Consider the following 27,565-nt stretch of genomic DNA (forward strand, 5'->3'; position numbering starts at 1 on the left):
CTTTCTTAGACTCACAACTGCAAAATATAAAAAAATATATATTTTATTAAGCATTCTTTTTTACTACATTTTTCGAAGCATTAGGTTTTAGTGAATAGTAACGGTAAATTTTTTAGTGTTTAAAAATACCTTTGTTGAGATTTGCAACAGTTCAGCCAAAAGTTTTGTATCAATTTTTCTCTCTTCAAAAGAACCGTCGCTTAAATGCGCCAAAATGCTTGCAAAAACTATTTTCGAAATAAATATACATTTTCGAAATTAATAAAAAAGTGTTACAATACAACAAATTAAAAGCAATAAAATAAGCATAGCGTTTTGTACCAGCAATCTTTATTATCGAAATGCATTTTCCACAGTTTTTTCGAATTTTATTTTATTTGACAATTCGCTCAAAATAATTTCACTTTCTACTTTTCATAAAACATTTTGCAGAATTTAACAGAATTTCGAGCAGCGCATTGTACGAACATACATTTTACGAGTGACGCAGCTTTTCTCTCGATCAAAAGCTTTTGTATAACATGTGTATATATGTATGTGTGCATTTTGAATGCAGTTGTTTAATTTTCTCTTGCTGCTTTTTTACGCGCTTACACAACAACAATTTGCCAAAAAACATTTTTTTATTAAAAATAATCTAGATAGATTTTCGAATCGTTTAAGCTACTTAGACTTTACTAAAATGTTAAAATTAATAAAAATACAGGGTCGTTACATATACATAGTTATTTTCGTTTGTTGACCTTTACAGTTAGGTGTGTCGGTGTATAGGCATTTTACAAGCATTATTAATATACTTTTAAATAAAATCTTATTGAATAAATGTTTACAAGTTGATGCTTTATATTTTTGTTTGTTGTATTTTTTTTTTTTTTTTGTTTTGTTTCTTCTAAGTTATGTTGCACATTTTCTTTGTAACCTGTGTATTGTTTTTGCATTATTGTTGCTGTAATTGCTGATATCTCATTGTTTAACTCCTTCATTTTTATATTTTTTTTTGTAGTTTTTTGTATATTTTTTGTTGTTTTTTTTTTCATTTTTGTCCATTTTCATTTTAAATTTTATCGCCCTTACTTGCTGCTAGCTCGCTTCGCTGGCTGTTTCTTTTTATGGTTTTTGTTATTACATTGTTTATTTTGTTGTTTATTTGCATTCTCATTAATGTTCTCGAATTTTAATTTAATATAGTAATTAATTAATTTTTAAGGAAATGGAAGAGGATGGATATATTATTTGCCTTTTTTATTCGATGCTATTAACGGTGCATTGCGTTGTGGTGTATTGGGTCGCGACGAATTCATGCCGCTGTACAAGTATTTCGCCTTCTTCTCTGACGGTTTGAGAATCTACGAAAAGAGAATTTAATTTGTTATAAGTTAAATCATAATTTCTTTGTATGTATATATGTGTGTACCTGGAACGAGCACATTAACGTATCATCCACAGTCATCATGCCGCCGGCATTGTCGAATTCACCACAATAATTTGGCGCTGAGAAGAGCGTGACCAGTTGGCGGCGCGCAAAGAATTCGTAGCCGTCTTCAACGACCTGAAAACATAACATTAACATAAAGAAAATTTTTGTTTCACAAATTTGAACAAGAAAGCAACTTCAAAATTTTTCGAAATTAAAATCTTTCGTAAATAAAAATTTTCATGATCAAACAATAAATTCAAATGACACTAAATACCAAGTGTTCTAAACTCTTTTCAACAAAAATAAAAAAAACTTCGAAAATTTTCGAAATTAAAAACCCCTTCGAAAGTTAATATACTTAAGTTTCACATAACATCATTCTTTCTTACTTCATCTTTTTTACTTTACTTAAAATATTAGCATACTCGTTTAATATGAAATTTCATACAACATTTGAAAATATTGAACAAAAAAATCAAACTTCGAAAACTTTCGAAATTAATAACTCTTTCGAATCTGGATGTAATTAAGTCTCACATAAACCAAATTTGTATTAATTTTTTTTTTTCATACAGAAAAATATATGAGTAGCTGTGTATTTTAAGTGTGCACCGAAAAAAACTATCTATTTATAATTTATTTCGAAATTACAAAAGGTTAGAAATTTTAAGACTACTAACCTGATGCGCTCGACAAATGAGATCCAGCTCATGCCGATGCAAGAACTTCGACACCACATCCACACCGAATGTAAAGCTCACGCCACGATCATTCTCGCCCCAACCCTGCACATCCTTGTCGGGATCACTCCACAGCAAATCGCACAAAAGGCCGGTATCGGGTACATCAGTTGGACGCATAAGGCGACGTATCTGTTCCATGCCTTGCAAATCGGGACTCAGACCACCGTGACAACAGAAGATCTTCTCATCAATAATAGCAGCAACGGGTAGGCAATTGAAGCAGTCTGTGAAGGTCTTCCACAATTTAACATTGTAGCGGCGTTTGCACTCGTCATAGAAGCCTAGAAACGAGTAAAAATATTTTTAAGCGAAATTTGAAACTAGTTGTCAGTTTTTGTTTTGTTCTACTCACCATAGATCCTATTAATACTGGCGCATTCGTGATTGCCGCGCAGCAAGAAGAAATTCTCGGGATATTTGATTTTATACGCCAACAGCAGGCAGATGGTCTCCAACGATTGTTTACCCCGATCCACATAATCGCCAAGGAATAAATAGTTAGCAGCTGGCGGAAAGCCACCATACTCGAAGAGACGCAATAAATCTGTGTATTGACCGTGTATGTCGCCGCATATGATCAGCGGTGCTTCGAGTTCCAACAGTATGGGTTGTTGTAGAAAAATTTCACGTGACTTCAAACAAAGGCCGCGTACTTCGGCTTCGGACATCTGTACGGATTTGCCGGCACGACAGCTGCGCACTGAAAGTTGTGAAAAAAATGCAAATTTTTATTATTTATATGAAATGTAGCATACTTTTAAGAGCACATACATAATACTGATACATACATATGTATAATTAGAAGCGATAAGTAAGGAGGGAGCAGTACATTGTAGAGACAAAGTCTTATAGAGTGCTTATCTATATACGTATGGCGTAGAAAATTTACGTTAGTTGTTCATGAGCGCTTTACAGAAGTAAAACTCAACATAACCAAAAAATTACAGTTTTCGAAGTAGCAAACTTCAATATTTTTCGAAAAAAAAATGTCGATTAACATTTTATGATTCAAACTAAATTAAAATGCGAAATAACGAACTTCGAAATTAAAATTTTGAAATTTTCGAAACTCAAAACAAAATATTTACATCAAAAAGGCGAAATTTTATTATTTGATTGAAAGTTTGCGAATCAAACTCGATAAAAAAAAATTAATATATAACCTTAAAATTATTCGAAAGCTTTTTTTTTCGAATTTAAAAATTCTCTAAATTAAGTGTTTCTGTGAAAAAAAATATTTCGATTTAAAAGTTTATTAAAAAACTTAATAACTAGCATCAGAATTTTTCGAAAATAAAATTTTGAAATTTTCGAAATTAAAAATAAAAACAATTAATTTGAAAAAGCGACATTTCAGACTTTATTTGGAGGTTTGCGCTTCAAAATCTATTATAAAACTATATACTAACCTCGAAACTATTCAAAAATCAATTTTTTTCAAAATTAATTTTTTTCTTAAATTACATGTTATAAAAATATAGTTTTCTAGCGCTAACAGTAGTAAGGCTTCGCTTTTTAAGCATACAATTTCTTGTTTTCATATTCCTAGAAAATTTGCAATAAAATGCGTAAAATGTAGTACAAAATATAGTAAAAAATATTTTTTGCGATGAATTTAATAACTTCGTCAGAATTCCTCGAAATGCAGACATAGACCAGCATACAACAACTTTATACGGCACAGCGCAGCAACCAGATAGTTCTTAGAAATCAAGCGAAGTCATTGTTTACACATAAAAAAATATTTAGACAGCAGCAAAATGCTGTTTGGTATTTTTAACAATCAAAAACTTCAAGCAATCTATTTTAAATTTTTTCGAAGCATTTCAGTTTAGATTATGTAAACATATGTCTGCATAGGTAAGAAAGAAATAAAAATTTAATTCCATTGCAATATTTATGCGAGCGAACTCATAAAATATCGTGAAAAGAGCAAACTCATAGCTGAAATTATTCAGCTTGCTTTTAGCAATACATTGCTTTTGTGTAAATAAAGTGAGGTTATACCCTATTGAAGTATATAAACAATGCATAAAAATTCAACAGAGTATTTAGTCGATAAAAACACAATTTCAAATTTAATACTCGGTTTTTTTGCTGCTTTCTTTTCTTAGTTTCTTAATTTGATTTTCAAAATTTTTTGTTCAAATTTTATTTTCATTTTTATTTAATTTTATTTGTTTTTGCTTTTCGAAATATGCGTGGCTCTGTTGCAATATCCGCATTGGTACCGACCGCCTGCAGTGAAATGTTTACGCGTACAAATTTTTGTGTATACATGCATACCTACATATATGGTATATATGTATAACTGTTTAGAGTAGCGCGCATCTAAACAATCAGTTTTTCAACACAAACAACAGCAACAACTTTCATAGGTATTACAAATAGGTGTTAACACGTTTCTGACGGTATTTTATAAATAAAAACAAAATGTAAAAAAAAAGTAATAAAATAAGTGATTAAGATGAGAATATGAAGGGTACAATAAATAAATTGAATTTAGTTAAGTGAACAACAAGAGCAATATGAGACGAAAAACCATAGATTAGGTTAAACACAAAATAATATTTAAAATAAAATTGGATCTAGAAAACAAAAACAAAAAACCTTTGCAAAAGATCGTTAATAAAAAAAATAAAAATAAAAAAATTAATTTAAAAAAATAAAAATAAAAAAATTGATAAAAGAAAATCAAAATAAAAATATAAAAAAAACTTATATATAAGCTAAAAAGTTAATAATTAAATATTTAGTAAAAAACTTAGTAATTTAATAAAACTAAGTGTTTTAATGCAAAAAACAAGAATATAGAATGTATAAAAATATGAATAAATATACAAAAGGTAATACAAATATAATTTAATAAAAATTTAAAAAGAATCGTATGAAGAATAGAAATGGTAAACAAAAATTCAAAGATTATGTTAAACACAAAATAATATTTAAAAATACATGGGATTGGAAAATAAGAATAAAAAAATAGAAATAAATATATGGAAAAAATAAACATAACAAAATATAAAAAATATTATATACAAAAATATAAAAAAAATTAATTTTAAAAAAATTAAATAAAAAAAAATAATATACAATTTTTTTAAATTGAAATAAATAACTTGGAAAGTATAAAAAAAATACAAAAATATAAATGGAAACATATTAAATTAAATAAAAAATAAATAAATAAAAAACTAAAAATTAAGCATATCAAAATTTGTATATTAAAACATTAAATGATTGAAATAACACTAATTGAATTGAAATAGAATAAGAGAGCATTTAATTAACTAATAAGTAATTGAAGACAATTAATTTAAGTTAAATAAAATAGATTAAAAAATTTACGAAATTAAATGTAAAATTAAAAAAATTAGAGACCTTTGAGTAATTCAAAAATACAATTTCTTTAAATGAAACTAAATTTCCAAACAAAAAATAAAGAAAACTAAATTAACGTCGTTCACAGTTTCTCTATGCACAACAATTTTTTTCCATTGTGTTTAGTTTTTTATAAACATTACCATTATTCCCAAGCAACAGTGAAGTTTACTCGTATCTTCCGCAACAACAAATTCAACAGCGGACGCCAAAACAATACAATGCGGCACAAATAATGTCACAAAGCGTCTTCAAATTGTATAGAAACTGAGTGTCCTTGCACAGGAAGCGCAACACAACTCAAAAATTATATGGAGGACGAAAAGGAAGTAGGGCAACAAAGGCCAAAGCAGCACAAGCGTACTCCAAAGCTACATTAATGTCATTCATCAAATTATGAAAGTCAAGTGAGGTCCGCGCTTGTTCATGAGATCGGAAACAAATAAAGAATAGCGAAAAGGAAAATGCACGATGTTCGGTATGAGTGAGCGCCTAAAAGTTAGCAGCGTGCGCGAAAGTTGAAACTTTTGATCAAACATTAATTAATTATTGTAGTATACAAGTAGTTGGGTAATTATTAATTATTACGAATAAGGGACAATTTCAGTGTAGGAGCGAGTTGTTCAAAGCATACTTTACGACAAATAAACTTGCCAGGTGGATCTAGCACATCTTTTTCGGTAGAAACAATGCAATAGAAATAGAAAGCTTTATATTGGAAACTAAGAAACGAAGTTTTTAAGTCATGTATGCAAAAAACAAAAAAAAACAAAAAATTGTGTGAAAAGCAAGTCCTAATAAATTACTATTTTCTCCTATAAGTATGCTATAAGTATTTGCTGCCGGCTACAAAATTCACCGTTGCAACTGCGTTAATGAAATTATATTCATGCCTTTTGCTATCTGTTATCAATAACTTAAGTGCAATTGACGCCTGAAGGTATGCAATTAAATTTACAAATTACTCAAATAAATTGCTTTCAAATGTCTATAAATCAGTTGTCATATTATGTATGCACTAATATAACTCAAGTAAACAAAATTGCAATAAAAATGCATGCTTAACTGCTTATAAAATTTAAGACGCCTAAAGGTATGCTTCTACAGCTTACGTTATGACAGGATCTTGCAATAATTTTGATAATAATGAATTTTGGAAAGTGCATAAACTGCACTAAAACTGTTTATTGATATTCTTCAATAAACAAACGTTTTAATAAAAAAACAAATTATTCAACAATAAAATCATGTATTAAAAACTTAGGCTAAACAAGAATTATTTAAAAATATATTAAGGTTTTACTAATAATTAAGATCGTAAAGTGTATATAATAAATAAATTTAATAGAAACCAATTAAGAATATAAAGAGCCTAACAGTATGCAATGGATTTTCAATATTACACAGTTTTTAACTATATAACATTTTATCGGTTTCTAATTCTTTTTTTTTTTTTTGGAAAATTTAAATAAATTTGTTTAAAAAAATACGAATTAAACGGAAATATAAAAAACCTAAAAGTATGCAATGCATTTTTAGAAGAAGAATATATAATACTTTGTTGGTTTCTAAAAAAAGTTTTTGCAATCATTTTTTTGTAATTAATTACAAACTTTCGCTTCGAGATATGCTATTAAATTCTAAGCGATTTTGCAATGACCTACCTAATACAAATTCGAAAATGAAGCTACATACATACATATATAATTTTTTTTAATACCTCAAACCCAAAAGATCAGTCTTGTGTTGAAATCTTAGAATCTGTCTTAACTAGCAGCGCTCCAAAAGTATGCTATGATATTTTACTTACTATAGGCCATCTCATATTTAAACACAGAAGCTTTAACCAACGTTTCGGACATATTACTTATACAAATTAAACATTTTAATCCATTTTTAAACGTTGCGCCCTAAATTATGCTAATTATTTTAATCGCATAATTACCTAACTCGCAAAATTACCGCATCGTGACGCACTACCCTAATATGTCACACGCGCGTAACAGTAGACTAATTTTTGTGGTATGAACTAATATTAGCATTCCTATCACAAAACTATGTTAGAAAACTATTTAAAACTATGTTAAAAGTATTTAAAACTAAATGAAAAGTATTTATATATTTTTTTTTTGCACCATGTTAAAATTTCATTACTTGAAGTGCATATACTCAACCCCTGTCAGTACGGAACAACTAAAAATATGCATTTATTAATAATTTTTATAAACGCAGCGCAGCTGGCTTGCAGCACGCCATTTCAGCCACTTAAATGCTTATATTATAAAGCGCCATTAAAACATACAACATACGCTAAAGCCACCGCGCCAATGTGTATGCAATAATTATTGGTTAAGTGCGAAAATAAAAATGCGCATAAATTAATATTTAAATTGTGGCATATTTGCGTGCACGTCAGGGAATATGTAAATGCAAATTTATGCCGGTAGAAAGCGGGGAAATGGACACTTTGATTACACTGAAATTATACAAGCGTATTTGGGTCTATAATTCTCAACTGAATTATGGCTTTCGTACAATATGCACAGACACGTTTCAGCTGCTGCATGACAGGAAAAATTTAAATGCAACTAAAATCATGCGAAATAATAGATAAGTGAATAGCTTAAGTTGGAGAAAAAGTTTCGGAGAACGCATATAAAGTACATGAATGTCAAATTCCACAAAGTTTTATTGTATTGTTGGAACACGTGTCAAGTGATGCAGCCAAACAAACAGCTATTTCACTTTTCAAATGCATAAATTTAGCTGAACTGTAAAATTCCGTAGCATTTTCCAGAAACTATGGTACAACCTGCGCTGTGTTACATTCTAGAATTTTCCGTTTGTTTTGCATTAATTTTTCAATTAACATTGCTGCGCTTTTGACACACTCATTACTTATAATTATTTCCGCACATTTTTATAGATATTTTATCTTTCTTAATTTCTTCTGTAGTCTATCAATTCTATTTTCTATCTGTCACAACGATGCATTTTTTTTTACTAAAGTATCTGGTTGTTAACAGTGTGTCAATAAAATATGGAATTTATAAGTTGAAGTAACTAAAATTTTTGGCGAAGAAATAATATTCCATTTGTTTTAACTTTTTAACAGTTAAATTTCATAATTACTTAAAATATATCACATATTTTACTAAGTATGATTCTAATTTGTTCTATTATTGTCAGTCAAATTTTAATTTAATAAGTTTTTAAATTCTAATAATCTGTGGCCGTTTAATTTTTTATTTATTAATAATTTTCTCTTTCGCAATTTCAATTATATATTTTTTTGGGTTTTTTTTTTTGCTCTAATTTCTTGATCATTACTTTTCACATTTCCTTATTATTTTAAAGAAGAATTTTATTACTTTAATTTTGTTGGTGTTTTTTTTTGCTCTTATTTCACATCATTATTTTTCACATTTGTTTATAATTTTTTTTTATATAATTTTTTATTTTTTTTTTTATTGTTTTTAATTTTTTTTTGTATTATTTTTTATTTTTTTATATAAATTTTTTTTTTATATTAATTTTTTTTTATATTAATTTTTTTTTATATTAATTTTTTTTTATATTAATTTTTTTTTTATATAATTTTTTTTTTATATAATTTTTTTTTTATATAATTTTTTTTTATACTAATATTTTATTTTTTTATACTAATATTTTATTATTTTATATAGTTTTTATTTTTTTTATATATTTTTTATTTTTTTATATAATTTTTATTTTTTTTTTAATTTTTTATTTTTTTATAAATTTTTTATTTTTTTTATATATTTTTTATTTTTATACTATTTTTTTTTCATACAGTTTTTTATTTTTTTATATATTTTTTATTTTTTTTTATATATTTTTTATTTTTTTATATATTTTTTATTTTTTTATATATTTTTTATTTTTGATATACATATATTTTTTATTTTGTTTATATTATTTTTTATATATATTTTTTATTTTGTTTATATTATTTTTTATATATATTTTTTATTCTGTTTATATTATTTTTTACGGAAAATTTTTTTATCCGTTTTTAATTTTGTTTTTTATTCAATTTATTTTATAGTTAGATTTCCGATTTAATATTTTAATAAGTTTTGCATCATAAATTTTTATGAGTTTTCGATTTCAATCAAAATAAGACTTCATTAAGAAAGAGACATCATTCTATTTTTTCACAATTTAACAATCACTAAAACTAGCCAAATACATTCAAAGACATACAGGTACATGCACACATATCTGCACTCAGGCATGTGTAGATCTCCACAAGCATACGCACACTTGCCTCGCAGTGGGACAACATGGCATGTATTGTCAGTGCTTGGGAAAATGATCACTGTCGTCAAGTCAATCCACACTTTCCCCTTCCGGCAGCAGAAGAATAATTTTTTTGTTCGTTGCAAACAAATCAGCAACTTTGACAAGCATGCATTTTAAACACAAACACATATGCATATCTATATACGACGATATACGTGTATGTGTGCTTGCTAGTTATTATAAATATGCATATGTATGTATGTGTATAGTTGCATAGTTGCAAGAGCAAGCTTGCTGAGGATGTCATGTGCATAAGTATGCATGTATGTGTGTATGAGTGGGTGTATGTGTGAGTGCATGCGGTCTCTTAGCTGCCTGTCAGCGTGATTGTCACATGTAAATCTGAACCAAACAAGCGGTGACAATATGCATGCGTGTTTGATACATACATATGTAATTGTAAGTATGCATATGTATATCCATACATATACACACTCATATATATATAAAGGTATGTGTTTTTGAATTTCGCATTTTTCGCAAAAAAGTTGTCTGTCACTCATAGTACTGCCACCAACACATACATAACTACAATTTATTTATGCATATATGTATAGATAATATGTATATACATGAAAATACATATATATGCATGTATATATTCAAAACTGTAAATTATTTTCCACCAGCTACATTTGCAACAACAGCAATTGAAATTTTCACAATAGTACAGACGCAAGCAAATTAATAGCAAGCAAACTAAAGCGAGAGTGAGTGAGAAATATACAAGAAAAAGATATAATGGGTGAGAGAGCGCGGGAGAACAGCAGTCGTATTTGTTTACGTGACTCAATCATTGTCTTCGCTGCATATAATTTGGGCAGCAAGCAAAGACGCACAGCAGCAACAAGCAGCCATTGTCGACGGCAGCATGCTACAGCGCCGGAAAGTAGGCAACACATTACAATAAAATGTTGAAAAAACTGCGTCAAATCAGTATTAAACGCATTGAAGCGACAAGCGGAATAGAGTTCATTCAAGCGGACTTGAGACAGCGGCGCTATTATGCAAAATAAAGTTGAACTGAGTCGATTTTTTTCTACCTTTCTAATTACAGCATTGTATTTTTTTCTATAAATTGAAGCAGCAGGCTCCACGCTGTAGCGACTGTCGTACAATAAAACAAACATAAAGAGGGTATTGTGTAGCATTTTGCATTATTCATAACTGGGTTAAGCAAACAGGCCAGCGAGACAGGCGTTTATGTTGTCTGTGGGGAATACATTTACTGTTATGCAGGCAGCAGCAAAGTTTTTGCATAGTTGAATTTCATGAAACTTATGACACTTGCTGTTGAACTTTGTAGTGGTCTCAACGCAGCTGGTCGGAGTTGGGAAATTGCGGAAATACATTAGTTAGAAGTAAAGTGATATATTAATTAAAAAAAAACAATATATAATATATATATATATCTTTTGATGTGGATTTATGAAATAATAGTACAATTCCCTAAGCACCTTAAATTCTTTACTAAAATTTATAACATTATTTGTGTAAAAATGTAATTTTAATAAAAAAAAAGAAGCAAAGAATGGCAGCGGCGCCGAAATACTCGAATTTAAATTTCTCAAAATAACTATAAATAATTTAGAATTTTTGATTGGTTTTTATTTCAATGTTGCGTACTTATTAAATTTTTTTTTAATCTCTAATAAAAATTGTTTCTTTTTAATTTTAATTTTAAAAAAAAAAAACTTCTTTTTTGTAATTTAAAATTTTGATTGGTTCTTATTTTTAATTTTCATTAATTTTTAAATTAGTTTTTAATATTAATTTTTGATTCTTTCTTATTTGAAATTTTATGAGTTAATTTCAATTTAAATATAATTGATTTTTCATATATTTGAATTATTATTTTTTGTTTTTAAGTTTTTATTATTATTTTTTAATTTTTTATTATTTTTTTTTATTTTTTTTTTTTGTTAATAATTATTATATTTATTTATTTATAAATACTACTTTAATTTCATCAAATTTTGTGTGAAAATTTTTTAACTATATAAATAGATGGCAACAAATTTAAAAAAATATATAATTTATTTTCCCACCGTTCCTAAAATATTTATTTGCAAACACACCCGGATACTCTTATAATAACAGCTACATATAGGCTTTTCGGAGACGGCAACTCTATATCCTGTAGTTGTTACATAATAGTTTAGCTTTCGAGCAAAATTTGTGAACCAATTTAAAATTACATTTAATAACACACATAAATAAACATGTATTCAAAATTAAATGACAACTCTTTTCAGAACAAATATGCTATCTATGTTTTATTCTAAAGTTTGTTCTCCAAATACCATGTTAATATTTGCTAAATTACAATCATATAAAAAAAATTAATTAATTGTTTTTGTGATAGGTGGCATCATTATATTATACAAAATTTAAAAAAAAATTTTTTAAACAAATTAAAAAAAAAATTTTAAACAAATTAAAAAAATTTTTTAATACCGTCATTTTTAGTACAACAATTTTAAATACATAGTAGTATATATATCAAATTTTAGATATACATATGGCAACCCCATACCACAAAAACCACTGCAATAAGTTTTTATTGTTTTTAATTCTATTATTGTAAGACTACTTAAAACAAACCTTTTTATATAAATATTTTTCCAAAAAATTTTTTTTAAAAAATTAAACGTAAATTTTAAAAAATTGAGCAAAATATATTAAACAAAATTGAAAAAAATATAACCAAAATTTAAAATAAGTCAGAAAAACAAATCAATTTTTTTAATTAAAACCAAATAAAAATATAGAATAATAATCTCACGCACTTTGGATAAAAATATGCTTAAATTTTTTTTTTAATTTTTTAGTTAATTTAGTTTCAAAAAGTTAGTCTGTTTTTTCTTAAATAAAATTGTAGTAAGTTTGTCAATAATTAAAACATTAAAAAAACTTGTATCTATTTGATAGTAAGTTCTTTTAATTTTTAATTTTTGTTTTTAATTATTTTTACATTTTTTTGAAACTTTTTTTTAATAAATTGTGTTCTATTTTCCAAAAATTTTCTTCAACTCCGATTTTTTAACTTTCCGCCAATTAGAGTGTATGAAGAGTCAAAAAGAAAAAGTACGTGAAAAAATCAAATCAGTGAAAGTTTCTCCTTCCCCCTAGAACTTCATTTAAATATTTAACTACTCTACTTAAAACTCATTCTGCCAACAAAGCAAGCTGAGCAGCGCAGCAATGAGTTGTAACGAGCGGGAAAATAAACTACAGATAAAACTTAATGGAAATAACGGTTTATGACCCAATTCTGAGTACGCTTGCATGTGAACTAAATAACAGCAAATGGAAAACTGTTGATGAGCTCAAGCATATGTGGTTTAAATGATGCTCAAATGAGGCTTAAATGATGAAAATAGCAACAGCTGCGGGCACAGCAGGAGCAGGGAGGAGTGATTTATTGAAGAAAAGTGTTTGAAGATGGTGATAGTGAGTAGGGAATATGGAAAGAAATGACTGTCGGCAGACAAAGCTTCAACTGTTGTCGCGCCGAAGTAATGTGCTGTGGCAGCGCGGGCTAATATATTCTCACACACACATATACAGTCTTCTTTATTTATGCAAATGTTAAATGAAGTGGTAAGTAAAGACTTGCAAAGAAATGAGTGTTAATATGAAGTGTGTGTATGTGTATGGCTGGCATATAAAAGCTAATGATTTCTAAAGCTTTTAAGTGTGTAATAAGCTGCGAAAGTTGCAGTTACAGTTCAGAAGTGTTGAGAAAAAAAATGAAGTGCTGCAGGGAAACATTTTGTGATAAAAAAGGAGAGAAGCTTCAATTAATTGAAAGCTAAAAGAGGACACGAAACGCCTTATTATGACGGAGGATGCTTAAAAATGCAATCAGCTAAGATCGCAAAGTTATATAGTGTCTTAACAATCCGTACTCACACTAATTCAACTTAACTCTACTTTTTTCTGAATCACTATTCCACTATTTTTAGAAGAAATTTTAGCATCAAGATATGTAGCAAATTTGTGGTGTCTAACGAAATTGTCGTTGACTAATCACTGATACACAATCCAGTCACAAAAATATCAGGAGCATACTTATAAAATAAGAAGCAACTTCAGGAAACTTCATATAGACGTCTCGAAGGAAGGTCTTTCAACATATATCAAAATTTATTAGAAAAAAGTCGACCGATCTGAATCCGGCTTAACAAAAACTTCATTTTCTGTTTAAGTGATATCACATCGCTACACTGCAATGACGGAATTTTCAGATTTTTTGTGGTTAAACTTATAAAAGATCACAAAATCATGTTTAGAGACTAACTTTGTTCTGTGAATTAGGTTATGAAACGGTTTATAGAAATCCTGTTTTAGCAGGCTAATTAAGATATATACTCCTGTCAGTTACTTTTATTCACTGTGAGAATAATTTGGTGGATATTTTCGAAAATACTTCGAGTTTATTAATGGTAGTATTTCAGAACCTTGGTTTTTTTATTTTTATGAAGAGATTTTTCATACATACAGTCGCAGTTCGGTCTAAAGCATAAATGTATTACTTTAAGGTCCTATATTGAACCAGCTCTTCAATATATGCTTTATTATGAAAGCAGCAAGCCGCACACGGACCACTATAAGGTTAGAGCTTAATACCAACGCTTTGGCAAGATCTGGGTTCAATCCCAATTTCCGACCAACAATTACAAAGGATTTTTTCTAATAGTCCCTTGGCAAACAAAGAAAGATATTTGAGTGTATTTTAAGCATCAAAAAACTTCTCCTAAAGTATAATTTTGTTCATAGGAGACTTGAAACTTAAAAATCATTCCATTTGTCGGCTACGATCTTAGTTCAAACTATAATTAAGAAGAGAAATTCGAACAAAAATCATTCGGCAGTTTAGACCTCTGTCAATTATAAAGATATAAGGAAAAATAAGACACTCAGTAGTGGGAATTTTGAGCTCCAAACTTTTATTGCCATCTATAGAACCATAATCAACTACTCAGTCTTAGTGGAGAGTTACATATAAGAAATGTCAGTTATAGGGGTAGTAGGTTTAAGCAATAAGATTTATAGCAAAATGGACTTTCTTTAGATTCTACTACACTTTATGCATAATCAAATGGTTAGCGAAATGAGATCTTCAAAAATATGGAGCTGGTGTCTCGATTTTTCTCGAGCTACTTGACAATATGAACATCTATGATTAAGATTGAGCTCTAACAATGAAAGCAGCCTTATAGAAAATATAAAATATTTAAGTAAAAAATATGTAAAAGGTTATATAAAGGGAAAGGATTTAGAAACAGTATATCCGTAGAAACCGTAAATGAATCAAAAGCATTTTTCAAACGCATTATGTAACACGATGCTTTTCAATAAACTCCTACTCAATAAAATGCGCAACATTTATAACTTACACACAAAAATCGCGGAAAAGAATACATTCAAAATAGTAAAAGCAATAGAGATATTGAAAATAAATACGACGGCTGTCTACTGAAAGTGATTTACCCCTTTACGCCCCCTCTTAAGCGTCGCCTCAGTGAAAATTGAGCGCCAGCAAAAAGCAAATCACAAGCGCCCACACAAATAGAAACATAATATACGAGTAGAATTCTTTTTAATAGCAAAAAGCAGAAAAATCAATTACTAAGTGGTGGGTGAAATCACTCGAAACCGAAATCGAGAACAATAGATATGCCGGATTTCAGTGACAAGAAATCAAAGCCTGTAATTGAGCTCGGTGGCAATGGGGCGGAGGGTGAGCAATTTCAAATATTGAAAAACTTTCAAGCAAAAATAAAAGTAAAGCAACTAAGCACACTAAATATTATACAACTGAGCTGTAATGGTCGGGACCAACGGGGTGTTAACGTAATCGAAGTGCAAGTGCCCCCAGCAAAGGCGACTACAAACCAAAAGCAAGAAAGAACACATGTTTAAGTGGACGTCGAAGTGAAGAAACGTGTAGATATAGTATCGAAGAAGGAACAAGGAAATTTTACTTTCATACTCTCGAGGGAGAAATGGACGAAGAGGCGGCAGAATAAGAAAGAAACACAGTAGCCAGTCAAGTGAAGACTCTCATGTAACCGTACACCCCTCTGCACCCGCTTCACCACACGACCGTTAGGCAGCCACTTGATTATCTAAGTGAAATGCTCACAAAAGCACACAGCGATGGCGGTTCAATGCTATAAACGCGATTAGCTGGCAATGTGTAGCTGATGCTCGCATGCAGGCGGTCGGTGATGCATAGAGGGGTTTGAAAAATTGCAACATGCTCGGTAAAATGATAACACAAGCGGGAGCCTCATGTTTGAGTGACATTGTCATAAGCGTTGATATAATTCATTGTATTAATGGTAATGTTGTTGGGGACTAAGCAATGACTTTGGAAACCAAAAGGGTAGAATAAAAGATGGATACAAATTTAAAGCAAAGTTGAAAAAGATTGCGAGAATTAATAAAGCCTTCATTTTGTAAGTTTAAAAATTTAATTAAATTTGTATTGAATAAATATTGCAAAATATAATAAATTTGATTAAAATGATTTATTATTTAATTATAATATATTTTTTTTTTATATTTATTAAAAACTTTATTATATTTTTTTATTAAAAACTTTATTATATTTTTTTGTTAAAAACTTAACTTGATTTTTTTAAATTAAGCTAACTTCTCAACTTCTTTAATTCTAATTTTTTTTTATATTACTTTTTAAGAAAAATTGTTATAATTTAATTTCATTAATGGATTTTTTTCAGACTTTTCTATTTAGTATGTTATAATTAATTTTTTAAACTAATTTAAGATTTCTTAAAAATTTTTAAATTAGAACTTTAATTAATTGTTATATTTTATACTAATTTTCTTTGTAATAATTATTGTTTTCATTTGATTTAACCTTTTTTACATAATTTTTGATGTTAAAATTTGTACAATTTAATTTGTGTAATTTTTTTTTTCAATTTTTTAATTAAATATATTATTTTATTTTATTATGATTAAACGTTTCTTATAATTCAATTTAAGCAAGATTATTTTTAATTTTTTTTTATTTAATAGATATTTTATTATTTTTTTATATTTGTTAGCAATTTCATTTCTTTCTAATTTATTAATATCCTGCATAATATCCTTCTCAATTATTTGTATTTTTTTTTTTGTCAACTAAACTCTTTTTATTTAATTATAAATTTTTATATAATTTATTATTAAATTCTAATTATTTATTTTACTTGAATTTAATTTTTTTAGTTTAAGGTATTTTTTTAATTTAATTTTTTATATTTATTAATAATTAATATTTTTAACTTGAATCTCTTAATTTAATTTTTACTTTTTATATTTAAATATAATTTACCTTTAATATTATCATAATTTAGATAAAATCTTTGAATTTTAATTTTTTTTAAGGATAAATTTTTATATTGTTTTTTTAATTTTTTTTATTTTTTATATTTTAATTATTTTTTTATTTTTTATATGTTAATTTTTTTATTTTTTACATTTTAATTATTATATTTTAATTATAAAAATAATATTTTCTTACTTTATTTTTATTCAATATTTTTTATAGTTTACTATAATTTTTTGTGTTATCTATTTTTAACTCTTTTTATTTAATTTTAACTTTTTATATTTATTTTTAAATATTGAATTAATTTAGTTAAAAATTTTCAATTTTTATTCTTTTGTTAATTAATTTTTATTTAATTTTATAAATTAATTTTAATTTAATTAATTTTTTTATATGTATTAGTTAATAATTATTAGTTTATTTTACTTCTTTAAATTATGTGCAAATATATTTAGTTATATTTGAAACCTTTTTAACGTTAACTTCTCATTATTTGTTTATTACATATTTTGTTTTACTTTTCTAATTTATGTTTTTGTTATAATTGCTGTAATTAATTTTTTGTTTCCTTGTTTAATTGTCTTACATTATTTGACTTTTTATATAATCATACGCATAATTATAACATTTTTTTTAAACAATTTTAATTTTTAAATAATTTTTTTATTTACAACAACTCGTTTTTTTATTTATGGTTATTGAAATTTTTATTTTTCCTGAAATTGTTATAAATTGGAGGGAGAAATGATTTAAAATATTTAAATTTAACTAAATTTTCATTTAAGTATTCATTAATTATTATCGTACATATACTTTTACACATACGTAGAATACGTTGCATACTTTTTAGAGCCAAAGCACTAGATGGTACCCCGTAAACCATACACTAAGCTGCTTAAAGAGGGCATGGCACTAGGGAAGTTCACATTTATCTTGCATCTCATATTGTTATGATATTTATTTGCTGCGCCTTCCCCCCACTTACAGTACGTGTACATATGCAACGATAAGGCTTAACCCATAATGCCATGAACTCGAGAGCGCCTTATTGTAGGCTTAGTGTTGTAACACACTCGCAATAACCTACGACACTACTACACATATGCCGCCTTTTTATTGTGGTATTGAACCCATAGGCTCTTTTCTTCGCATGAAAGCGCTGCTATAATAACATTTATTTTGCTTCACAAGTGGACAATTATTAATTTCAGAGGGACAGTAAAGCAAAGGGCGGAATAAGGCATAAATGTGGATAATTGAGGAACCAATGTATTTTTATTATATAATATTATATTTTTGTTGTGGGTTAAGGTAGTTACATACAAACTACATATATGGCATATCTGCACACAACGCTTTTGATAAAAATATTTTCTTTGTTTCTCAGACAATCAAATCAGTTGCGTTACAAGTATCGACATTGCAACTTGATCTCATTTTAAAAACAATGGAAATGAGAGCAATGGAGATCATTTGAGTAGGTGAGAAAGTAAATACATATGGGGATAAAAGAAAAATATTATTTGTGTCTTAAATGTTCGTATGTAAATTTCATAATATTTAATATTATATTTTGGAGTTCTTTTTGAATTAAATTAATTTGTTTATTATTCTATTTTGGTGATATAATTATTTTTTTTATTTATTAAGATCATTTAATTTTTTTTTATCATTTATTTTTTATGCTTTTTACTTGCTTTTAAGATTTTATTAAAAATATATTTTAATATCTTTTTACTCCGTCCTTTTTATTATTAATTATAGAAAAAGAATGGGACAAGATAATTATACAATTTTTTTCTTCTAATTTTTTTACTCAATGTCAATATGTTTTATATTATATTTTTTTATATTATCTGTTTTTATTTGATATTTTTGAAACTACTACCTTCTTCACATCTTTTTATAGAAATTTTATTATTACTCAACAGTAACGCCTACACGAATTACTTCTCCCGTTTTCAATTCCACAAAAAGAGTTTTACAAAATCAGATTAATTGTTGTGTAATTTACAATTATATCTTTTATTTAAAATTATATTTTTAAATAGAAATAATTTTGTATAGTTTTTATAACATTGCAAATATTTTTTTAATTTTTGGTATTTTTTAATTTTTTATAATTTTTTAAATTGTATATAGTTTTTTAATTTATAATTTTTAATCTTTAACAATTTCTAATTTTTTTATCTATTTTCATAATTTTTAATTGTTTTAGTCTTCTGCATATTTAAATTAAAACGCCTACATCTATGGTATACAAAAAATATAAATTTCTTCCCTATTTACATCTCTCATCTTTACATCAATTTACCACAATATATTTTCTTAAAAGATTGCCCTTGGAGTACCCAAAAACAAACAAAATTCAACGTAAAGTGTCACCAAATACATTGTTAAACAATAAACAGCTATACGTATGAAGGAAAATCTATTTTAAATGAAAATTTTCTGTAAATGACAAATAAAGTTCACAAAATGCTTACGCCCACGTTTTAGGCGAGATATGCATGAATTCAATGTTAACACAAATCAGATATGCTCAACAGTAATGCAGAACGCCTAAATGTCTGCTACGATGATATCATGAATATCAAATAAACCACATTCGAGCACACATATACAAATCTTTTGTGTAGAACGCCTCGCACACACTGTTTGACGTTTGGCACACAAATTTTAGGCGCACACTTGTGACACAGCTGCCAAAAACCGGTCAAATACAGAGCAGAGACCCAAAAAGGATGCATGCTATTGAAAGTAAGCCATATCAGGAGCTTTCAACACTTTTCGGTTGACACAAAAACCCATATGAGTCTTCAACAAAAATTCCCCATTTTCTTTCTGCGATTTGATGGTACATGAAAGTCAATGGCATGCAGTCATGCATGAATGCGCCTGAAACTATGCAAATAGATGGGATTGGGAATTGCTGACAGCCAGTTGCAAAAGTATTTCGTAAATACTAAGGCGTTTGCAATGAAGATAAAAAGGCTTCAAGAAAGCTATTGATGAACGCAGCGCAAATAAGTCGGCTGACTTTCAATGGGAATTGAAGCCGTTGAATGGTAGAAAACCAAGAGAAAAACGGCTTAAAAATGTATATAAGCGGAAAAAGGTCAGCTGATCATACTAAGCACAAGCTTCTTGCGCCAACCACTGACGTGTGGCATAAATGGAAATTGAATGCGCCGCAACAGCTTGTCGTTCGCGTAATGCGTATACGAAGAGAACCAAAGTGAAATGAGTGCACATGCATACAGTAAATGTGGTTTGAAATTACATAAAATTAATCAAAAAAGATAGCGGACAAGAAGAAGAACATTTCGAAAACAAGTGAAGCAAGAAAAAATTGAGAATGCAAGAATTTACAGGCAAAGCGCAAAAACATGTTAATATAAGAAATTAAAAAAATATGAAAAACAAATTATTAAAAAAATGTACAAAAAATATAAAAACAAATTATTAAAAAAAATTATAAAAAAAATTTAAAAAATTATAAAAAAAAATTTAAAAAATTAAAAAAATAAAATAAATAAAAATCAAAAAAAAAAATTAAAAAAAAAAACTAAAAATACAAAAAAAAAATAAAATAACATATTAAAAAAAGAAAAAATAAAAAATATATCAAATATAAAAAAAAATAAAAAATAATTACTAAAGAAAAATGTAGAAAAATTTTATATTAACACTAAACAATTTAAAACAAAAAGAGTTTAAAAAAATTTATTAAAATATATAAGCATGTAGAAAAATAAAAAAATAAATAAAACTATATAAAAAAAACTAATTAATTATAAAAATCAGTACATACCTAATATATATAAGAAAAAAACTATAATACAAATATATAAAAAAAATATATATTCATAAAAGTCAAAATAAAAAAATTAAAAATTAGCAATTTTTTAAATAAAAAATAAAAATAAATATAAGGAAGAATAAAAAAAATTAAAATAATGAAAAATTAAAAAAAAAACATATGTAAAATTTATAATGAGCATTTGCCACAACAACAAAAAATCCAAAATAAATGACGCAAAATGTTGCTGCTGCTGATTTTGCTCTTACGACTCACATTGTTGCTGCCTACTAGCTTATCCACTGAATAGGCCTATAGTCGATTGCCAGGCCGTTGGACGACCAGAGGCTATATGAACAAATATTAGTTTTTCAATCATAAAATATAATGGGAAAACAGTGTGTGGTAGCAGCCGTTATAGTAATAAATAACACGCGCTGGCAATTTGTACGTTCAGAAAAAGTGCTGATGTTGTGCATATTTATAGATGTGTGTGTGTATTTATTGTATACATACATTTGTGTATTATGGAAATGTGATGATTATATAAGAAGAAAATCGATAAGGAACTTTAAAAGTTATGAAAAGAGTTACAAAAATGAAAGATGATAAAAACACAATACAAATATGATTAATAAAATAAATATTTAATTAATTTACAAAATAAAAAAATTTATAAAAAATAAAAAAAAAATAAAAATAAAAAAAATATAAAAAAAATAAAAATAAAATAAATAAAAAAAATATATAATAAAAAATAAATAAAAAAAATATATAATAAAAGAAAATAAAAAATAAATATATAAAAAAATAAAAAAAAAACTATATTAAAAAAATATATAAAAAAAATATAAATAAAATAAAAATATATATAAAAATATATGAAACAATAAATTTTTTTTACTTAAAAAAAAGTACAACACACACAATAAAAGAAATTATTTTAAAATTCAAAAAAAATTTACAAAACAAAAAAGTATTTAAAAATAAAATTATAAAAACAACGTATTAAAAAAGATTGATATCAAAAATTGTTAAAGTATGTTTGATTTTTTATATTTACATACATACATTGTACAGTAAATATATATATACATATATATTTTTTCCATAATTAAAAAAAATACTTTTTCACACAAAATGAAAATAATAACATAAGTATGTGACCGTTTTCGACTATTAAATATTACTTTTGTATTTACCTACATATGTAAATATATAATACTTCTTTTTTATAAAATTGTTTTAGAAGACTTTTTGTAATTTTTTTAACGCATATGGCCTTAAGTAAAAAATAACTAAAAAACAAGCAATTTTAAGCCACCAACAACACACTAAGATGACTCAATTATTTCCTAAATATGTTATTTTTTACATGAAAAACAAAACCATTATAAAAAATTTTACAAAAATTAATATTTTGTTTTGGAGAGATACACTCTAATTTTTTTGTTTCTTGTTTTTTTGTTGGTATTTGCATTTCCAAGTTATTTTTTATTAAAAAAAGAATTTTATTTAAAAAAACGTATTTTTTTATAGTTTTAATATTTGAATATTTTTTTATATTTTTTATATTTTAATATTTTTTATATTTTAATATTTTTTATATTTTAATATTTTTTTATATTTTTTATATTTTAATATTTTTTTAAATTTATTTTTATTTATTTTTGGAATTAACATTTTTTTATTTAAATGTACTTTTTCATATACATATATTATTTCCTTAACATTTTTGTTTTTGTATTATCTTCAAATCTGGAAAATATTTTAAAAATGTATTAAATTTACTTAAGATTATTTTTATTTTTTTTGGTTAGCAACTTTTAAATTAATTTTTAATTTTGTTATGTTTTAAAACAGTTTTAATAGTATATGATTTCCCTTTCTTCACATTTTTATTGTCTTTTTAATTTTATTTTTTTTTAAATTTATTTCTTAATAGTTTATTTTTATATTGAATTTTTTTTTATAATTATTTTTTTAATTCTTATTAAATAAAAATTATAAAATCGGTAAGAAAAATTTTTAGAAAATAAATAGAAATGTATTAAATTAAAAAATATATTTAATATCTAAATAAAAAAATTATTTAATAACTTTCTATTTATTATTTAATATATATAATTCAAATATTTTTTTTTAATTTTAATTTAAATTTTTTCAACTGGAGTATCATAAAAACAACGACTTTTATACACGCACATGGGAAACCTACAAACACATGCCTCATCGCTTACCTTCCATAACACCCCTCACAAAATGTGCACTTACACTTCCCCCACGGCATTTACATCTACCAATTTATGAAGCAATTTCAGTATGAAAATATAAAATCATAAACGCATGCGCGGCCAACCAACCAACGCCTAAAAGTATGTCACACACAAGTTCCCGTTAGCGGTGCGCCGTAAAGCGTTGGCATAAATTTACTGAAAACATCAGCTAAACGCATTTGCGACACAATTAAACTGCACACATAAACACACAAGGGAATAAGCTATATATACATATATGCGTGTATATATACACATATTTACATACTTTTATATTTACTAATATGTACATATTTACATATGCCTAATTGTAGGCAACAACGCTCTTAAATGAAGCAACAGTGTATTAACCATATAAACATGCACAGGAATGCGTTTTTGTGAATATTTATACAACCCTGGTCACGCTGTGTGAAAGCCTAAAACTATGCCACATTTTGTAATAAACCAGAGCAGTACGTGTACGTATAATTTTTTACTGGGCGCACACATATATAAGAACACATTAAAATGTGATAGCGCCTAATATAATGCAAATATGTTGTAGTGTTTACTTACGCGTCGGCAAATGACAACTGTACCGACTTTGGCTGCTCCCTGTTTTATGATTTGCATTGCGTTTCATTTAATTGTGCAGAAAATAAATACAGAAAGAGTGGGATAGAGTAAGACAACAGTAAAAAAAATAGAGACAAAGCAAAAAAAGTGCGTTGAAGGCACCTAAACGTATGCTACTGCTTGTGTTAAAAAATGTCTAAAAGAAAACTCTATAGCAAATTATTGTATTAAAAAAAAAGTTTTTTATATAAAGTATAAAACATTAGTAATGAAAACATTTTGAATAATTGCGCCTAAAAGTTTGTTAAAAAATATTGTATATGCAATATAATGTGTTTAAAGCAGCTTAAAGTATGTTACGAACAAGAAAAATACAGAAATAACTGCTAAAAAACCTTAAATAATTAAGAACGCCTAAAAGTGTGTTAAAAAATATTTGTAATGCGTGACAAAAAAATTAGTAGCGGATTAGCTTTTGTATTACAAACGGCACAGCTAATTAAAATATAAATACAGACATCCCAAAAGGTGTCACATAGCCACTAAGCCTAAAAGTAGACAATGTTTATTTTACAGCTTACTTAGTAGTCATGTAAATGTCTAATAGATTTAACTACATAGTAACGCTATTTAATGAAATTTCATTCACGCATTACCTACTATACGCCACTACTGCTAGCCGGCGTAGGGGGATACGAGCTAACTTTAAGTAAGGAACGCATGGCAAATAGTAAATGGAAAAGTTAAGCTGTGAGCATGAAAATTTAATCCCGCCAGTTATGAACTTTTTTGTTTAGCGGTAGCCAAGGTAGCCAAGGTATTTGAAGTTAGATTACATTTTATTTTTAATTTTACTGCTTTTCTTTTACGTATTTGCTTTCAAAGTGTCATAATGAAACGCGCGTGAAACGGCACACAAACACACACATAAATGAAAAACAAATGTTCGCAAAAGCGAACGAAAAAGAAAATAAGCAACCGCAATTGTGAACCCAGGCCGGTGCGTGCGTGCTGCGAAAGGCGCTGAAACATTTGGCGACGACAGCAACAATGACAGTGGCGGTTAAGCACATTAGAACGGATTAGGCCACTTATTTGCATTATCTTTTTTGTTTTTGTTTTTGTCTTTGGTCTTTTATATTTTGCAAATGCATATATTTTAAGCTGCATAAGAGTCCAAGCGTACGAGACTTTACTGGGGGCTTAGCGACTAGTTGGCAGGTAAAGAAATAACGCGAAATAATGAAAGGATGAAAACCGGAGTGAGAAAATATTGTCTTACTGGAACAAGAAAGGAAATTCTAAATTTGGGTGTAACCGAACATTTTATACTCTCGCAACTTGCAAGGATCAAAGCCCGGGAAATTACTTCAGGTGTTTATATAAAAGGAAATATTGATCCCATTTTTGACACAAAAACATACTACTATCGAGAGTTTAATATTCAGTACCTAGGGGCTTGAACAGTTTGGTTCGATTTAGACAATTTTTAGTCCCAAGGCACATGGTGCCACGCCCACTGTCTAATTTTGAACACGGTTCCTATAAAGTCTCTCATACCATTCCAGAGATATAGTGCTTGACTAAATTAAACGGATTATTTTAGAAAAAAAATTTAGAAATAAAATAAACTAATCTAAAGTAAATAAAAGCGCATGTATAAAAAATAAATAATAAATAAGAAATTAAAAAACAAAGCAAATTAACTAAATAAAAATAAAATAAGTAAAACTAAAATAAAATAAGTAAAACTAAAATAAGTCAAAACAAAATTAAAAAGTATAAATAAAATAAAACTAAGTAATATTACAATAAAAAGTATAATAAAAATATATTTAAATATAAAAAAAAAAATATTTAAATATAAAAAAAAACATATTTAAATATAAAAAATATTTAAATATAAAAAATATTTAAATATAAAAAATATTTTAATATAAAAAAAAATTTAAATATTGTAACTAAAAAATACAAGAATTATGAAACAAAATAAAATAATATATGAAAATTAAAGAAACAAATTAGCAATAAAATTAAAACTTGTACTACAAAAAAAATCTGTATAAAAATGAATAACAAAAATAGTAATAAAATTAAAAAATTATACATATCACTATAAAGAAATCTGTATAACTAATAGAACAAACAAAATTATAAAAAAATAATATAAAAGATACAATAAAAAATATATAAAAAATACAACAAAAAAAATATTATATAAAAAAAAAATATTATATAAAAAAAAATATATAAAAAAAAAATAATATAAAAAAAAATTATATACAATAAAAAAAATATAAAAAATTAACAAATATATATAAAAAAAAAAACTTAACAAAATTTTAAAAATTAAATTATTTTTAACTAAAAAATAAATCTTATTAAATAAATTTAACTCAAATAAAATAATTAATTTAAATTGGTAAAAATACTTCTATTAAACGAAGGTTATTTTGAATGATAAAAAAAAAAAATTTATAAAAAAAAAATTTAAAAAAGATTTATTCAAAATAACCAATTTATGCTATTTTCTTAAAACAAAATTATTTCTCATAATATGAAATATTTATTGATTACATACGATTGAAAATTTTGCGTAACATTTTTACCGAAAGAAATGGAAAATTAGCGCCAGCCTTGCACGCTTGCGTATCATTAATATTGTACAAACGGGTATGCGCAAACATGGCAGCGTTCACGGCAATTCAACAAGCAAATAACAATATCAAGTAAATACCGAAGCACAAGTAAATACCAAGTACGTAACTGTATATATGTATGTAACGGCGCCCCTTAAAGCTAAACGCAAATAACCGATCGTTTCGTGTCAATGCATAATTTACGGAATTATGGCAAATATGTAATAAAACGACACGACAAATTGGACGCTTTAGCGCTAATAGAGACATACGTGCTTTGGTTTACATGTATATACATATGTATGTATATGTGGTATGTAAATGTTTATTAGTATATGTATGTGTTTATATATTTGCATGTTTGCTAACGTAAGTGTGTTTTATGTATGGCTTATAACGGCATTCGTGAAATGCCGACGTCAAAAGATTTACTGCACTGCATTAATGGCGTGACGGGGCGTATGAGCGATATTTAATTAGAATTAATTGTGTTGAGTATGCGACATAAGAGTGGAAACGTGACTATCTGGCGATCTAACGATTCTAGAAATAAGTGGACTTTTGTCGATTATTTAACTTTTCTTTAATTTTTTTGTTGCATACATTGAATTAGTGACGCAAATAATAGAAAAATATTTGAAGCAAAATATTTATAAAATTTATTTATAAAATTTATTTATAAAATTTATTTATAAAATTTATTTATAAAATCATATATTTATAAAATTATATATATATAAAATTATATATTTATAAAAAATATGTATAAAATAAAATATAAAATACAAAATATAAAAAATTAATATGTAAAAAAAGAAGAAAAAAATTATTACAATTAAAAATAATTTTATCTGAATAACTTAAAATATTTCATACAGAAATTTTTTGTAAAAATATATTGAAAAAATATATACAAAATTTTAGTTATAAAATACACTAAATTAAAATATTATTATTTTTTATTTATTATTCTTTTTTTTATTTATTCTTTTTTTTATTTATTTTTTTTTTATTTATTTTTTTTTATTTATTTTTTTTTATTTATTTTTTTTTTATTTATTTTTTTTTATTTATT

The 27,565-nt window shown here is 26.1% G+C and overlaps 1 protein-coding gene across 2 annotated transcripts in view; it reads right to left on the bottom strand.

Moving 5' to 3' along the window:
• Positions 1-302: 302 nt before the first annotated feature.
• Positions 303-27,565, bottom strand: part of flw (flapwing) — an 80,672-nt gene continuing 53,409 nt past the window's right edge. For both annotated transcript variants that reach the window (XM_036357736.2, XM_036357737.2), the window contains 4 exons: positions 2,513-2,860; positions 2,098-2,441; positions 1,415-1,549; positions 303-1,346 (listed from right to left, as the gene is read on the bottom strand). In XM_036357736.2, the coding sequence (XP_036213629.1) occupies positions 1,230-1,346; positions 1,415-1,549; positions 2,098-2,441; positions 2,513-2,860 (944 nt within the window). In that variant the 3' untranslated portion in view covers positions 303-1,229. The remainder of the gene's footprint in view (positions 1,347-1,414; positions 1,550-2,097; positions 2,442-2,512; positions 2,861-27,565) is intronic.

The sequence above is a fragment of the Bactrocera oleae genome, chromosome 5 (genome assembly GCF_042242935.1).
Source record: "Bactrocera oleae isolate idBacOlea1 chromosome 5, idBacOlea1, whole genome shotgun sequence".
NCBI lineage: Eukaryota > Metazoa > Arthropoda > Insecta > Diptera > Tephritidae > Bactrocera > Bactrocera oleae.